Genomic DNA, 17,058 nt, shown 5'->3' with positions numbered 1-17,058 from the left:
ACTTTAAACCAATCAGTATCCCCTTGTTCTGTTCAAACAACTGCCTCTTGATCTATGTACAGTTTCCTCATGAGCACGATTAAGTGTTCTGGAATTCCCATTCATCGCAGTGTTATCCAGAATTTGTTATGATCCCCACAGTTGAATGCCTTTGCATAGTCAATAAAACAAAGGTAAACATCCTTCTGGTATTCTCTGCTTTCAGCCAGGATCCCTCTGACATCAGCAGTGATATCCCTGGTTCCACATCCTCTTATGAAACTGGCCTGAATTTCTGGCAGTTCCCTGTCGATATACTGCTGCAGCTGTTTTTGAATGATCTTCAGCAAAATTTTGCTTGTGTTGTGGTATTAATGATATTGTTCTGTAATTTCCACATTCGGTTGGATCACCTTCTTTGTGAATAGGCGTAAATATGGATCTCTTCTAGTCAGTTGGCCAGGAAGCTGTCTTCCAAATTTCTTGGCATAGAAAAGTGGGCATTACCAGCACTGCATCCGCTTGTCGAAATGTCTCAATTGATATTCTGTCGATTCCAGGAGCCTTGTTTTTCACCAATGCCTTCAGTGTAGCTTGGGCCTCTTCCTTTAGTACCATAGGTTCTTGATTGTATGCTACCTCTTGAAATGGTTGAAAGTTGACTAACTCTTTTTGGTATAATGACTCTGTGTATCCTTTCCATCTTCTTTTGATGCTTCCTGCGTTGTTTAATATTTTCCCCATAGAATCCTTCACTATTGCAACCCGAGGCTTGAATTTTTTCTTCTGTTCTTTCAGCTGGAGAAACATGGAGCGTGTTCTTCCCTTTTGGTTTTCTCTCTCCAGCTCTTTGCACATGTCATTATAATACTTTATCTTCTGGAGCCGCCCTTTGAAATCTTCAGTTCTTTTACTTCATCGTTTCTTCCTTTTGCTTTAGCTGCTTGACATTCAAGAGCAAGTTTTAGAGTCTCCTCTGACATCCATCTTGGTCTTTTCTTTCTTTCCTGTCTTTTTAATGACCTCTTGCTTTCTTCATATATGATGTCCTTGGTGTCGTCATTCACAACTCGTCTGGTTCAACGCATCAAACCTATTCTTGAGATGGTGTCTAAATTCAGGTGGGATATATTCAAGGTCATATTTTGGCTCTCGTGGACTTACTCTGATTTTCTTCAGTTTCAACTTGAACTTGCATACAAGCAATTGATGGTCTGTTCCACGGTCGGCCCCTGGCCGTGTTCTGACTGATGATATTGAGCTTTTCCATTGTCTCCACAGATGTAGTGGATTTGATTCCTGTGTATTCCATCTGGTGAGGTCCATGTGTATAGTTGCTGTTTATGTTGGTGAAAAAAGGTATTTGCAATGAAGAAGTCATTGGTCTTACAAAATTCTGTCATTCGGTTCTGGCATTGTTTCTATCACCAAGGCCATGTTTTCCAGCTACTGATTCTTCTTCTTTGTTTCCAACTTTCGCATTCCAATCACCAGTAATTATCAATGCATTCTGATTGCATTTTTGGTCAATTTCAGACTGCAGAAGCTGATAAAAATCTTCAGTTTCTTTGTCTTTGGCCTTAGTGGTTGGTGGGTAAATTTAAGTAATAGTTGTATTAACTGGTCTTCTTTGTAGGCATATGGGTATTATCCTATCACTGGTAGTGTTGTACTTCAGGGTAGATTTTCTAGTAGGCTAGAAGTCCAAAGTCAGGGCGTCATTTCCAGGGGAAGGCTTTTTCTCTTTGCCAGATCTGGAGGAATGTCCTTGTCATCAATCTTCCCCGGACTAGGAGCTTCTCCATGCAGGAACCCAGGGTCCAAAGGACACGCTCTGTTCCTGGCACTGCTTTCTTGGTTGTTATGAGGCCCTTCCCTCTCTATTTGCTTCCCTTTCCTTTTACCTCTTCTAAGATAAAAGGTGGTACAGGCCACACCCCAGGGAAACTCCCTTTACATTGGATCAGGGATGTGACCTTAGTAAGGGTGTCACAATCTCACTCTAACCTTTTTTAACATTAAATTACAACCACAAAATGGGAGGGCAACCATATAATACTGAGAATCATGGCCTTACCAAGTTGACACATTTTGGGGGATACAATTCAATTCATGACGTTCTTCATGTCATTGAACTCAGCACATATCCAAGACTGTTATCTCTTTTACTTGTCTTTCGGGTCTTAGTTTAGCTAGCAACTTCTACCTCTTTTCTCCCATAAAACTTTTATCAGAGTAGCAACATGTAGTCACATTTGAATATCTTTTCTTTTTCATTTATGCTGCCCCCTTCCTCTGAAGAAAGTATTAATTAAAGACTACCAGTCTGAGAATGGCTCCCTGTAAATGATTAAAGCGCTTGGCTGCTAACCGAAAGGTTGGAGGTTTGAGCCCACCCAGAGGGATCTTGGAAGAAAGGCCTGGCAATCTACCTTTTTTTTAAAGCTAAGAATTTGTATTTATTGACACTGTATACATGAAAGCCCAGAACAAGATGATACAAATGTATATGCCATTTAAAAAAATTAATAACATGATCATATCTCTGGAAGTTATTTAGGATACTGATCTCACCTTTTCCTGTTACTTTTTTTTTTTTATAATTTTTATTGTGCTTTAGTGAAAGGTCACAAATCAAGTCAGTCTCTCACACAAAAAACCATATATACCTTGCTACACACTCCCAATTACTCTCCCCCTAATGAGACAGCCCTCTCTCTCCCTCCACTCTCTTTTCATGTCCATTTCACCAGCTTCTAACCACCTCCACCCTCTCATCTCCCCTCCAGACCGGAGATGCCAATATAGTCTCAAGTGTCCATCTGATCCAAGAAAATCCTCATCAGCATCTCTCTCCAACACATTGTCCAGTCCAATCCATTCTGAAGAGTTGGCTTCGGGAATGGTTCCTGTCCTGGGCCAGCAGGAGGTCTGGCGGCCATGACCACCGGGGTCCTTCTAGTCTCAGTCAGACCATTAAGTCTGGTCTTCTGAGAATTTGGGATCTGCATCCCACTGCTCTCCTGCTCCCTCAGGGGTTCTCTGTTGTGTTCCCTGTCATGGCAGTCATTGGTTGTAGCCGGGCACCATCTAATTCTTCCGGTCTCAGGATGATGTAGTCACTGGTTCATGTGGCCCTTTCTGTCTCTTAGGCTTGTAATCATCTTTTGTCCTTGATGTTCTTCATTCTCCTTTAATCCAGGTGGGTTGAGACCAATTGATGCATCTTAGATGGCTGCTTGCTAGTGTTTAAGACCCCAGACACCACTCTTCAAAGTGGGATGCAGAATGTTTTCTTAATAGATTTTATTATCTGGCAATCTACTTTTGAAAAATCAGCCCTTGAAAACCCTATGGAGCACAGTTCTACTCTGACGCACTTGAGTTCACCATGAGTTGGAATCATCTCGACAACAACTGTTTTTTTGCCAACCTGAGCAAGTAGTGGAAATGGCCTGGATACTCTCAAAACTGAATAATTAGCCTGTGAATAGGAAGGATCAGAGCATTATTTAAGTTACCTTATATGTTTTAATAATCAGAGAGGGATATGGCTTCTTTGCTCATTTAATTAAAATTTTATAGAATTGGTGTGTTTGTTAAAATAATCTAATTCAAAAAAATCTAATTCAATTTTTTCAACTATTTTTCAGAGGTTTCACTTTTAAAAAGAAAACATCTTCTGATAACGATGTGTCTATAACTAGTGTGTCGGTAGCTAAAAAACCCGTGTTAAGTGATAAAGATGCTGGTGTTGCGGCGGCCGTCTCCTTCAGTGAGCCTTTACCCCACACCTCAAGTCGCCAGACAAGGCTCCATGACTTCTTGCAGAATGCTCCGGCAGATCAGGAAATCACAAGAGGTGGTTCAAAACCACTGTCGCCAGATTTGTTGCAGACTCCAGGGGAAGTTTCATGTACTGCCCGAAACACACCAGCTGTCAGGGAATCCCATGATGTTACTTGCAAGAAATTAAAATTCAGTTCTTCAACAGCTTCCTTAATTACCATCAACGATTGGGATGATATGGATGACTTTGATATTTCCGGGAATTCAGAAGCATTTGTTACACCACTTAGAACTCACAACGTAAGAATAAGCACTGCTCAGAAATCAAAAAAGGGAAAGAGAAACTTTTTAAAATCCCAGCTTCATAAAGCAGATGTGGTAAAGGTTGACTTGACTTCTTCCTCCGCCGAAAGCGAGCAAGTGGACTTAACTAAGGAACAGCAGAATGACTCAGAATGGTTAAGTGGCGGCGTGGTTTGCATTGAGGATGACCCCATTTCCAAACGTCTTGTAGATGAAGAGACTCAGGAAAGTGACCCTTTAAAAACTCATTTGGGAGATGAAAAAGGTAAAAATTACTTTATCTTCATTTCAATATGTTGGTTGTATTTATTTATTGAAAGCTAGGCATTGGGGACACTAGTGAACATGATAACAGCTTTTGTCCTTAAGGATCTTACAATCTATAGAGGTACTTAGTGAACAGTCTGTTGGCCACATTCTTGGAGCAGGAGGTACTAATGGAATGGAAGGTTTTATTCTGTGGTGGTTTTTCTATTATTACCAAAGAGACTGCTATGATTTTACACACAAAGAGAATAAGGAGTTAACCATAGGGGTTAAAATGCTTTGTTAAAGATCTATGGTTGGTTAGTGGTAGAATTGTGAAGTAAAACTAAGCCTTTTGATGAGAGTTTCTTTATGGCTTGCGTGCTATTAAAGTATTATAAATTACCTTCAAATTATATTCTGAATAGGTCTTATAGTTATTAGATGTCCAAAACTTAATAGCTGAGATTAGCCATATGTGGAAGTCACCTACCTTATGAAATAATCTATAAATATGAGATTAAAAATTTTAAATACCTGAATCCCATCAAGGTTGCTATTGGATCAGAGAGAACTGAAAAGTGATTGAGAGTAAGCAGAACTAGTCTGAGCAATTGTGTTGCTGTTTTTGAAAAGAAAGTTTAGTAAAAAGTAAAACAAAACCCATTGCTATCAAGTCAATTTCGACTCATAGCAACCCTATATGACAGGGTAGAACTGCCCTGTAGTTTCCAAACCTATAAATCTTTACGGAAGCAGACTGCCACGTCTTTCTCCAGCTGAGCAGCTGGTGGGTTCGAACCGCCGACCTTTTTATCTGGACACATAGCAATGTTTATGCAATTATTGGGCTTATTTACTGCACTTTAAACCCCATGGGTCACAGTGGTCCAATCCCATTGTGCACAGGGTCACCAAGAGCCAGGGGCTGACTAGACAGCAGCTAACAACAACAGTCTTTATCGAAATATGAGTGAAAAATAGTAAAATGAAAATACAGATACTAAATATAGGTTTCATAACTTAACTGGAGATAATCATGAAGACCTTTAAGCAAATCTTTGGCCTCAATCCAGCATTCATTAGATTTAACCCATTTGACTCAATAATCTTTGTAAAGAAGAAAGCCAGCATCAATGTGTGAAAAGAGAGGACTTGTATACAAAGTGGTCTCATTTATGACTTGCCCAAAGCGCTCACTCTTAAGTGCTTACTCCCTGTTCTATCTCTTTAATTATTAAAATAATTTATGTTCATCACCTGTTTTACTTTAGGTAATAGTGAAAAGAAGAAGAGTTTGCAAGACACTGAATTATACTCAGTTGAGAAATCTCCTCGTGTGGATCTTGATGAGGATGATTATGATAGAGATTTTGTGCCACCTTCTCCAGAAGAAATTATTTCTTCCACTTCTTCCTCTTTAAAATGCTTTAGGTAAAATAGATAATTAATGAACATTATTGTGTGTTTCTGGGATAGCCGAAATAATTTAATTTAGCTATGTTACATAGTATCATTTCTCTGTGTTTGGTGCTTCTGCACAGTTTATTTTAATACCCAAATGAAAGCATAAAAACAAATCCCCATTTATTCCTTTTATTTAATTGGTAGAATTTAAAACATATAAAGTCCAGTTATGATTAATTACATGGGACCTCCAAACAATTTTATGCAGTTGATTTTGACATAAGGCATATATTCCTAAAGATATTTCCAAACTCTTGAATATGAAAAGACACAAAGCTAACCCATTATTTGAAAAGTGAGTTAGTAAATAATGTCTTTTTTTTTTTTTTAATCCTACAGGATAGAATTGTCCATTGTATTTGTTACTTACTGAATTTTAGTAAATTGTTGATGTGATTATGGTTAATTGGTATATTATGTTGTGGTTAATTGGTACTATTATGGGAAAAATAGGTACTCCATATAGCCAATCAATAGCTCAAATGACTAATTTTCATTATCACCCCCCCACCCCAATTTAAATTGAAGTTTTATTGAGTTTTGGTGTATATCATATGCTATTAACCAATATTTTAATGAGAACAAATCCCTGTAGTTAGTACATCACTTTATTTAGGGGAGGAAGAAGGAAACGGGGGTGTTTGTGTACATTACCTAGTTTCTCTTGGTTTGTATTTTAATGCTGTGTTGAGATATTTGAAGAGACAGGAAGGGTTGAAGCATGAGTACTATTTGATGACAAAACTAAGAACTATAAGAGCCTCCCTCTCCTCTTTTCCAATAGAAAGTCAGGTGGAATTGTAGAAAATTAGAACTGAGCAAGAGTTCATGTAAAGTCTTGATTCTGGGTTAGTGTTCTCATTAAACAGGGAGAGCATCTGAGGCCCAGGGAGGAGCAGGGTGCATTGCCCAGGATGACACAAGTGATGGCAAATGGACTGGGACTGGTGTAGTGCTTTCTCCTGTGCCACAAAAATGTGTATTGTACAAATAACATTGTAGCCACACTTACGGGATTCTAAGCAGAGACCGGAGCCCTGGTGGCACAGTGGTTAAGAGATATGGCTGTTAACCAAAAGATTGGCAGTTCAAATCTACCAGCCACTCCTTGGAAACCCGATGGGGCAGTTCTACTCTGTCCTCTAGGGTCACTATGGGTCGAAATCAACTCAACAGCAACAGGTTTGGTTGTTTTCTTTTTTTAGGTAAAATAAAATTAAAGTTGTTTTCTTTTTTTAGGTAGAGACCAGAAATCCTTATTCAGTCCCACAATTCCAACAAGTCATTTTACTTTGTTCAAGTTTGGTTTTGACCCTTCATGTGTGTATGACTTTTTGCATTGTTGTAATCAACATGTAGCTAGAGTTTTTACATTCTGCTTCATTTCTCCTAACATTATTTTTAAGGGCAGTTTCCATATTGCTACATAGTCTTTATTTTTATTCCTTTTAATGGCTACATGGTTTATTGAGTTGTCATACCATAATTAACCTAGACCTGCAGAAATTGGAAAATGATTATTTACAAGATAGATTCAATGTATTTTCCATTGCAGCCCAGTATACGTATTTGTATATAATTGAAACTGATAAAAAAAAATTTCATGAATAATACTCTTAACTATGCAGTGCACTCTTAAATTTTCTGTTCAGTTTTCTTTTTTTTAAAATGCTGACCTCTAAGTTAATTTCAGAGGTGGCATGGGCAGACAGTACATAACAGAAAAGAGAGACAGTTTTCGTAGCTTCTCTATCCCAAACCCCTTTAGCTGGCCTTCATAGTTTCCTATCTTCTGGCCCCAAATTACTACTTTTTCAGCTCTCTCTCCAGTTAGGCCCTTTCAGTAACCCTAAGCTCCAGTGAGCCTAATTAGCCAAACCAACAATCTGGATATTATAAGGCTATGTCTTCAATTATATGTGTTATCATTTTTTAAATGATATAAAACAATTCATCACGTTTTGATTTAGTTAGAATATTGCAGTGCAAAATTGTGCTTGATTACAGTTGATTCCTGGATATCAGGCAAATAGAATTGTCGTCTTTATCTCTGTTTCATAGTCTTTCACTTTTTCCATACCCGTTATTCAAGGTTTACTCAAATCCTACCCCCTCGGTGAAGCTTTTCTTATCTTAAGCACTACGAAGTGTTTCTTCTCTTTGAATTTCCACAGTACCTGCCTTTTAACACTTAATTAGTACCAATTTATTTTGTTACTTCTTAAGTATTTTTATATCTAATCAGACTGACAGTATTTCTATATATTAATATATTTGTGAGGAGCCCTGTTGGCGAAGTGGTTAAGAGCTCAGGCTGCTAACCAAAAAAGTTGGCAGTTCAAACCCACCAGCCCCTCCTTGGGAACCGATGGGGCAGTTCTGCTCTATCCTATAGGGTCACAATGAGTTGAAATCAACTCGATGGCACATAGCAGCAGTGTATTTGTGACTAATATATATAAGTTAATTATAGATATACATACACAGATATGCATATATACACACTGGCATAGTGTCATAATAAGAGAATTCCAGATAAAGTGCCTTGAGATCCTGGAAGAGAGATGTTAATAACCACCTCCTGGAGGAATAAGAGAAGTAAAACTTGGGCTAGGCCTAAAGGAACAGATGTCATTTGGGTAAGAAGAGATCGTAATGACAGGCAGAAGCAAATCCCTAAAACAGGCACTACAGGGCTTATATGAAGAATGTAAGCCATACGGTTTGACTGGAGCCTGCGGTTATTGAAAGGGCATAATTAGAGACAAAATTAAAATGGTCTTTTAGAACCAGAAGATGGAAGACTTCGAGGGCTAGCTGAAGAGGTTTTGGAATAGAGGTGATATGAAAACATGGCTCTCTTTTCTGTTATATATTGTCTGGCCAGTTGTGGAAAAATACTAGGGGGATGAAAATTACATATTTATTTGGTCTAGCCCATGTTATGATTGGCTTTACTTTTTTTTGTTTGTAGTATGGTAAAAGACCTTGACACCTCTGACAGAAAGAAGGATGTTCTTAGCACATCTGAGGACCTTTTATCAAAACCTGAGAAAATGACTGCGCAGCAGCCTAATCAAGAAACCAGCACAGACTGTGACGGTACAAAAAGTATTTTAGGCATAGCACATATTTCAACTACTTACTTTTTGAAAACAAAGTAAAACCGTATTCTCACCCTGTGGCTATATTGTATAAAATGGCAAATTTATAGTTCTTTTGTTCTACTATCATACAATGATCCCTCTTCATTAGTTAGCCAGCATTTGCTTGAACACCTCAGGGATCGTAAACTCATAGTCTCACAAGGTAGTTCAGTCCCCATTTCAGAAACGCTGCTTGTTAGAAAATGATTTCTCATAGTAAGCCGAACTTACCTCGCTGTAACTTTGACCCTTGTGTGGTAAATCTTAAGCTCCTAGAAGTCTTTTTTTTTTTTTTTCCAGGCTGAACATTAAATCATTTAACTTGTCTTTATAGATAATGAAGGGGAGGCCTGGTGGCGCAGTGGTTAAGGCACTTAGCTGTTAACCAGAAGGTCGGTGGTTTGAACCCACCAGCCGCTCTGCAGGAGAAAGATATGGCAGTCTGCTTCTGTAACTATTGGGCAGTTATAGCTATGGGCAGTTCTCCTCCGTTCTGCAGGGTCGCTATGAGTCAGAATCAATTTGGCAGCAATGGTTTTGGGTTTTTTTGGGTTGTAGATAATGATTTCTAGATCTTTCGTCCTCCTAGTAGTTCTCCCTTGTCTGGGCCTTGATATCCCTTTAAAGTTTAATACTTTTTTTGGTTTGATTTGTTTTTTAATTCATCCTTATTTCTGTTAAGTAAAATATGTAGTGTAAATAGTCAGACAGGTCTACCAGACTTTGAAAAACGGCAGTCCCCTTTCCCACTCTGAATTTCTGCTTCCTAGAGGCTCCCTCGGTCAGGAGGCATGTGTCCTTCCATTGTGGGAGATGGTCTAGCACTGTTACTGTTCATTTTCTTCTTTTCTGTTTCCTCTCTTCACTCTTCCTGGAACTTCTGTTATTTGGGAATTAGACCTCCGTTCATTATCTTTTCTATTTTCCACCTCTTGCTTTCTTTCTTCCTGGGAGATTTCCTGAGTTTTATCTCTAACTCTTCTATGGAATTTTTTGATTTTAGCAAACCATTTTACAAGAGCTCTTTTTTGTTCTCTGAATATTTTTGTTATGAATCTTACTCTTTTTCGTGTGTGTGTGGGTTCAACAAACAAATTTATTTTCTCACAGTCCAGGTGGCTAGAAATCCAAATTCAGAGCACCTCCTCTAGAGGAGGAGCCCTGCTGGTGCAGTGGTTAAAAGCTCAGCTGCTCATCAAAATGCAGCAGTTCAAATCCGGCAGCCGCTCCTTGGAAACCCTATGGGGCAGTTCTACTCCATCCTATGGGGTCACTATGAGTCGGAATCAACTCTACAGCAACGGATTTGGGTTTTTTGGTTTACTTTAGGGGAAGGCTTTCTCTCTCTGATGGCTCTGGAGGAAAGTCCTTGATTTTTCAGCCACTGGTTCCTGGAAGATCTCCATGTCTTGGCCTCTGTCTTACCCCATCTTTGCTTGTTAGCTTTCCTTTGATCTCTTTTTCTAACTCAAAAAAGATAAACTCAAAATGCACCCTACACTAATCCTGCCTCATTAACATAACAAAGACAGCCTAATCCCAAATGGGATTATAACTACAGGCATAGAGGTTAGATTTACAACACATATATTTGGGGGGACACAATTCAATCCTGAACACTGGGATATACTAGGCATCATGAGTAAGACTATCCAAGGAGATTGGATTTTTTTTTCTTTTTTAATTTTTATTGTTCTCTAGGTTAAATGAATCCTATTCTTGTTTGATAATTGCTGTACTTTCCTTGTGTGGGTTGTGAGGGTGTGTGTGTGGTGTTCCGCTTTCTGTGTTCTCTTTCTATTTCCTCCAAATTTTTTTTTTTTTTAGCTTGTTATTTTCATTCACGGCTGAAATTGTTGACTAGGACAGGGACAAGGACAGAGTCCTAGAAAATGTCATTAGAGGGCTCCCTCTCAGCTGACACGAGTCAGTTCATCACCGCTTCTTGTTCAGTCAGTTACAGATTACGTTTCAGGCCATGTTTCTCTCCCTTGTCCATGGGGATGCAAAAGACTTGGTCATAGGACTCATGAAAGTTCAAGATCTAAGGGGAAATGAGTAGAGCACTGGCTACAGAGTGAGGAAGATCTGAGCTAGAAACCTGACTCCTCCTCCTCCTTGCTGTGTGACTATGGCAAATTAATTTAAGCTTTCCTGAACCTCAGCTTTTTTTTTCTGTAAAATGAGGAGAGTACTATCTACCTTGCAGGGTAGCTCTCAAGATTCAAAGTAAAGTACCTAGTGCACTCTAGGCCTTCAGTAAATGTTATCTGCCAGTCTAGTTATCCTTTCAAAGAAGGAAATACATTAAGATGGCTGGTTTGTTTTTATGAACTCTTGCTAGCTCTGGAATTGTTTCATCTCCTTCTTAGAGCTCACAAAGCAGCCATTTGATAATATGTTCTAGAATTTTGACTTGAATTGACATCAAGATCACCAGTCTGTGTAGTCTTTGGCAATCATGGTTTGTTTTTTTTTCCTTAGAACAATGTTTGCCTGTCTCTACTATTTCATCAACTCTCCTATTCACTAGATGCCTCAGGTATCAGCAACAGTGGCTCCAGGATCTTGTTTCTGTGTTTTCTTTGTCTTCTGTGGTGTAATCTGTCTGGACAAAGAGATTTGAGTTCCTTTCCAATAGCTAGGTGCCCTTGTATCTCTCTCTGAACCTGTCCTGGCTTTCTGTTCTTTCAGACCATTGTTTATGATCCTATTTCCAATCTGATTCCCATTCTCCCTCAGAGAAAACAGTAGTAAAATTCGAATTCAGCAACTCCACTTTCACCATCTCACACCTCACATCCCTATTTACCTCAGTCACCATTAGGAACATTTCAGAGTTTTCTGCCCCTTCCTCTCTCCATCTGGAATCTGATAATTATGTTAAAGGCAGAATGGTTTGAATGTCCAGGTATCTGCATCCAGCTTGCCTTTGGTTTAGCTTAGAGGTACCTGTGCGTTAGTATGCAAAAGAATTACTGTACAGAAAACCATGTATACCATATTCTATGACTGATTTAAGGGATTTTTCAAGAGCAACTTACACTAGACTTAGTTTTGCCTCCCTTGCCGAGGTCTTAAACTATTGCCTCCATAAGAATCCCCTCCACTGGAGTGGTGTGCAGGTGAGGGAGGCTGCCTTTCTAAAGAGGCGACATTTCTGCTCTGTTTGACCCTGTAGCACTGCCTCCAAAAAGTGGAGAAAATACGTTTGGAATGTAACCGATGTATGCGCCTGTAACAGCGCTTGGTTTATCTGTACTTTAGGAGAAATCATATGGACATGATTCAAGAGTTACAGTCACAGAGTAATCATATCTTTTGTGGGGAGTAACAGGAACAAACAAAAAATATGGATTGGACTAGCTGGATTCAGATGCCCAAACATTGTCATCAAGACTTTCTCTGTCTCACCCCTGCCTTCTCCCCGTCTTCTGTCCCATCTCAGCATCTCTCTCCCCATTTTTTTCCGTCTCTGTTTTCTGCTTTCCTTTGTGTTGGTCTTATTCTCAAGCTGTCTTTTTCATAGAAAGGGCCACCAGTAGCTTCCATCAAACCGCTTATTTTTTAAAAATCCTAGCGCTAATTCTCACTGGGCCGCCTTATATCAGATGCCCAGTGAGGGAGTGACAGAGGGGTGTATCTCTAAAAGGAAAACCTGGGTGCTCTGTGTGCCGTTTCCATTAAAGGGACGTGTGGATGCCAGGCAGGCCAAAGAAACAGGTGAGGGTATTGCCTGTCCAACCTTTTATGACACACCTTGTGTGAGCACAGTGAAATTGATGCCTGAAGTTACGAAAAATTTGTGGTAAATTGATACCTTTATGCCTTCTAACTTTAAGAGAAATATCAGGAATTAACAAGAAATTAAATGAAAACTCAGTTACGAACTCTCATGGTATAGGACAGAAAGACAATCTGATTTTAAGTTATTTCACTGGCAGATAATAGGGCAGTATATGTTTGTTGGAGCCCTGTTGCACAGTGGTTAAGAACTCGACTGCTAACCAAAAGGTCGGCAGTTCAAATCCACCAGCCGCTCCTTGGAAACCCTATGGAGCAGTTCTACCCTGTCCTATAAGGTCACTATGAGTTAGAATTGACCTGACAGCAACGGGTGTATGTTTGTTTATGATCTTGTTTTTAAACTAGTTCGAATTTTACATGTATAAATATTTCAAAATCTTGAGCCTTTTGTTTTCAAGGGAAAAAATAACAACCTAATTACTTTATAGCTGAACGGTTAAGTTTACAGCAGCAGCTTATTCGTGTGATGGAGGACATCTGTAAATTAGTGGATACAATTCCTGCTGATGAACTGGAAACTTTGGATTGTGGGAATGAATTGCTTCAGCAGCGGAACATAAGGTATCTTGATTTTTTTCCCTTTGGAATCTATCTGATTGCGTTTCAACTGCTCTAAGCCAAAATCGAACAGAGCAAAATTTCCAGACCTCCTGGCCAGGAGATTGTTTAGGGTGATCACATAACATTGTCACTATGTTGTAAATTCATTTACTTTTTCAAACTCTTCCTTTGGCATTTGTATTCAGTATTTTAAGATTGAAAAAAAAAAAAAAGGAGCTATTTTGCCACGATGTTCGTTTGGAAGGAAAACTGAAGATACGCTTGTGTGGCCTACCGTCACAGACTACTCATATTTAACACGGTGTTACTGTTTTTTTTTTTCTTCAGAAGGAGACTCCTTGCTGATGCGGGTTTTAACAGAAGTGATGCTGGTTTTCTTGGCTCACTGTGGAGATGCAGGCCTAATTTACTTGATATCCCTGTGGAAGGTGTGGCATTTTCACAGGGTGATTTCTGTCCTACGGAGAATTCTGTTCAGGAGTTAAATTTCCCACACCTTCCCTCAAACTCCATTTCCACTGGGACATGTTTACCAACGGCTACCCCAGGAAAGACAGGATTCTTAGCCACCCCTAAGAATCTCTCTGAAAGACCGCTATTCAGTTCCCAGTTACAGAGGTCCTTTGTAAGTAGCAGCTGTGCTGTAACACCAGGGAGAGAAGAAAGAAATGGAAGAAGCTCTTATTTCCCTGGCAGTGTTCTCACAAGCACTGCTGTGAAAGATCCCCATAAACACACTGCTTCAACAAATGACTTAGAAAGAAGAGAGGTTTCAGAAATCCAGGCTTCCTATGATATTGATCATTTTGACATAGACGACTTTGATGATGATGATGACTGGGAAAATATAATGCAGAATTTAACAGCCAGCAAATCTGCCACAGCCGCCTATCCACCTATTAAGGAAGGGCGGCCAATTAAATCAGTAGCCGAAAGAATTTCTTCAGCCAAGACAAACTGTCTTCCAGTGGCATCTGCTGCTCAAAATAAAAACTTCTCAGAGTCAACTCAAAATTACACTGGTAAGTTTAAAACAAATCGAATGCTTATGTATTATCTGAAAACAAAACTGTCCAAAATGGGAATTGCATAAGAAAAACCATAGCAAGCCATCATTGCCTGCAAACTACATTGTTTCTATGCAAATTTCTCTACTGATAATATGAATTACAAATCACAATTTCAAAAGCGAGTTGCTCTTTTGTCTCTGTAGCAGCTGTAGTTTTATAAAATGTGTAATTATAACCTATTGTAGTAAAGCTCTAAAGTCATTACAAATGTGCTTTGCCTTTAAATTAACATTTTTTAGTCCTTAAAACAATAAAGCTCATGAGGGCCAATTTTATAATGATTTTTTGGGGAAGGGCAAAAGCAAAGATGAGTTTATATGCTAAAAATGTAATTGTGTGTATTTTTAAACTTATGCATTGGTGAGAATCGATTAATTTTTAAAGTAGAAAAGCAAGTTCTATATCTTAAGATTTTAAAATATAACACAGTCTAAAACTCGTTAGCGTTGAGCCGATTCCAACTCACAGCAGCCCTATAGAACAGAGTTGAACTGCCCCATAGAGTTTCCAAGGAGAGGCTGGTAGATTTGAACTGCTGCCCTTTGGTTGGCAGCCGTAGCTCTTAACCATTGCACCACCAGGGCTCTGGGGCAGTCTAAGAAGAATATAAAGTCAGAAATTTCTTAAATGAATCAAATTGTCCTTTCATGAGGCCTTAAGAATCCTTTAATTCATTCAACAGATATTTATTGAATGCCTGCTATGTGCCAGGTACTGTGCTAGGTTCTGGTGATATAAAGATGAATAATGAATAGTCACTGCCCTCTAGGAGCTCACAGTTTAGCAGGAGAGAGAAGTTTCTGGAAGAGTGAAATTAGCAGAGGAAAGCCAAAATTAATTTTAAAACCTTACATCAACTTTATAAAGTTATCACAGTTTTTTTTCTTTTTAGTGGAAACAAGTTTGTATGTGCAAGGTTATAAAGTACAGCCCTCCCTATTTTTGCCATTGATGACTTAATGCCATGGAAGTTGTTCTCACAGTTATGCTGTTGACCTTTAAAATACCCATTAATGGATTTATTTTTGTATCATGTTAGAATATGTCATACTTGATGTTTGCAATTATCTTTGAGACAGTTGAGTGTTGAGGTTAGAGTAACTGCCAAAGCTGGCGTTGAGTACCTCTTGTTCTCTATGCTGAACCAGAGTGGAGGCAGTGAGGGTGCAGAGCAGAGGCGAATGTGAGAGACATTATGAAAGAGTAATCAGGAAGCTAAGGTGTCTGTAAGGTTTCAGACCTGGGTGACTCGGAGACTGTGACACCACTAACAGAAATAGGGGAGTCAGGAGGGAGAGTCAGATGTGGAGATAAGCTGAGGAGGGCTACTATAAGGCTTGGTGAGCATAAAGTGTTGGTAAATCATTTGAGTAGAAATGTCTAGCAGACAGTTGGAGATGCATGTGGGACTGAACTTAGGAGAGATGCCAGTCAGGTCTTAAGAGAGACGCTAGGCGGTGATGTTTAAAATCACAGAGCTAGGAAAAACCCAAAAAAGCAATGTGCAACAAGCCCATTCCTGAGTATGTGAATGACTCCCAAATTTAAGAGGCAGATGGAGGAAGCAGAGCCAGGAAAGGGAGTAGCAAACCCATGACCATCTTGAAGGTCCAAGGTGAAGAGGAAGGAGGCAATAACTGGTAATAGTAGGTACTGCATAAAAGTCCAGGGAAAACTTGAATTTGGCCCTCTAGAAGTCTCTGGTGGCTTTGAGGATACAGCTGCTAGAGAGTGGTGGGGAGGAAACCCCAGAAAAGCGTTAAAGGAGTGCTTTGCAGGGCAATGTACATCAACACGTAACTGACTTGTTACATTAATGCACTGATGTTTCTTAACATTGATTATTTTCTTAGACAAGCCTGAGCAAAATTTTGCATCCAGAAATCTGAAACACGAGCATTTCCAAAGTCTGGATTTTCCTCATACAAAAGAAATGATGAAGATTTTTCATAAGAAATTCGGCCTGCATAATTTTAGAACTAATCAGCTGGAGGCGATCAATGCTGCGCTGCTTGGTGAAGACTGTTTCATCTTAATGCCCACTGGTGTGTATTTTTAGACATGAATTGGCAGGAATCCACTGGCAGATGTTAAAAAAATGTTCTTTAATAGAAGTGAAAAGAATACCTACGTACCTCCCCAGAATTTCTATCACTTAGGGACCTCTAAACCTCCTGTGCCATAGTAAGAAGGTGTGTTACCCCATAGCCTCCTTTCTGGTTGTTGACACGATAACATATTTTCAGCTCAAAGCTTATTGTGTTCAATAGATCTAGAGTTTCTTTTTCTTCAGGAATTTTTCCCTTTTCTAGTCAAATCTGGAAAGCTAACCAAAAAATCACTGTCAAAGAGTAGGACTGTTTCTAGTAACTTATTTGTTAGCAGCCTAGTGATGCATTGTGGTTAGAAGCATCACCGGTGGAGCAGCAGCCGAGTTTAAAGCTCGGCCTCGCCATTTGTGAGCTTTGTGACTTGGGGCAAGCAACTTAACTCCCTAAACCCCAGTTTCCGTATCTGTGCACTTCATGGGGTGCCATGGGGACTCATTGTAAAGCATGGAGCTAGTACTTTGTTGGCCCCAGTTTTGAAGAAGTATGGGGCTTTTCATTGTGTTACTAAACTTCATAGCAGCTGTTCAGTGATACGTAGTCATTCAAGTAAGAATTTTAAATAAGCATTGAATAAGTATT

The 17,058-nt window shown here is 39.3% G+C and overlaps 1 protein-coding gene across 2 annotated transcripts in view; it reads left to right on the top strand.

The window, feature by feature from the left end:
* Window positions 1-17,058, top strand: part of BLM (BLM RecQ like helicase) — a 107,448-nt gene that overhangs the window by 26,100 nt on the left and 64,290 nt on the right. For both annotated transcript variants that reach the window (XM_003413875.4, XM_023553001.2), the window contains exons 3-8: window positions 3,633-4,336; window positions 5,592-5,751; window positions 8,759-8,886; window positions 13,166-13,298; window positions 13,626-14,320; window positions 16,222-16,413. In XM_003413875.4, the coding sequence (XP_003413923.1) occupies window positions 3,633-4,336; window positions 5,592-5,751; window positions 8,759-8,886; window positions 13,166-13,298; window positions 13,626-14,320; window positions 16,222-16,413 (2,012 nt within the window). The remainder of the gene's footprint in view (window positions 1-3,632; window positions 4,337-5,591; window positions 5,752-8,758; window positions 8,887-13,165; window positions 13,299-13,625; window positions 14,321-16,221; window positions 16,414-17,058) is intronic.

Source organism: Loxodonta africana, chromosome 13 (assembly GCF_030014295.1).
Source record: "Loxodonta africana isolate mLoxAfr1 chromosome 13, mLoxAfr1.hap2, whole genome shotgun sequence".
NCBI lineage: Eukaryota > Metazoa > Chordata > Mammalia > Proboscidea > Elephantidae > Loxodonta > Loxodonta africana.
Note: the sequence above shows the minus strand (reverse complement) of the source record. Positions and strands in the feature narration are given on the sequence as shown.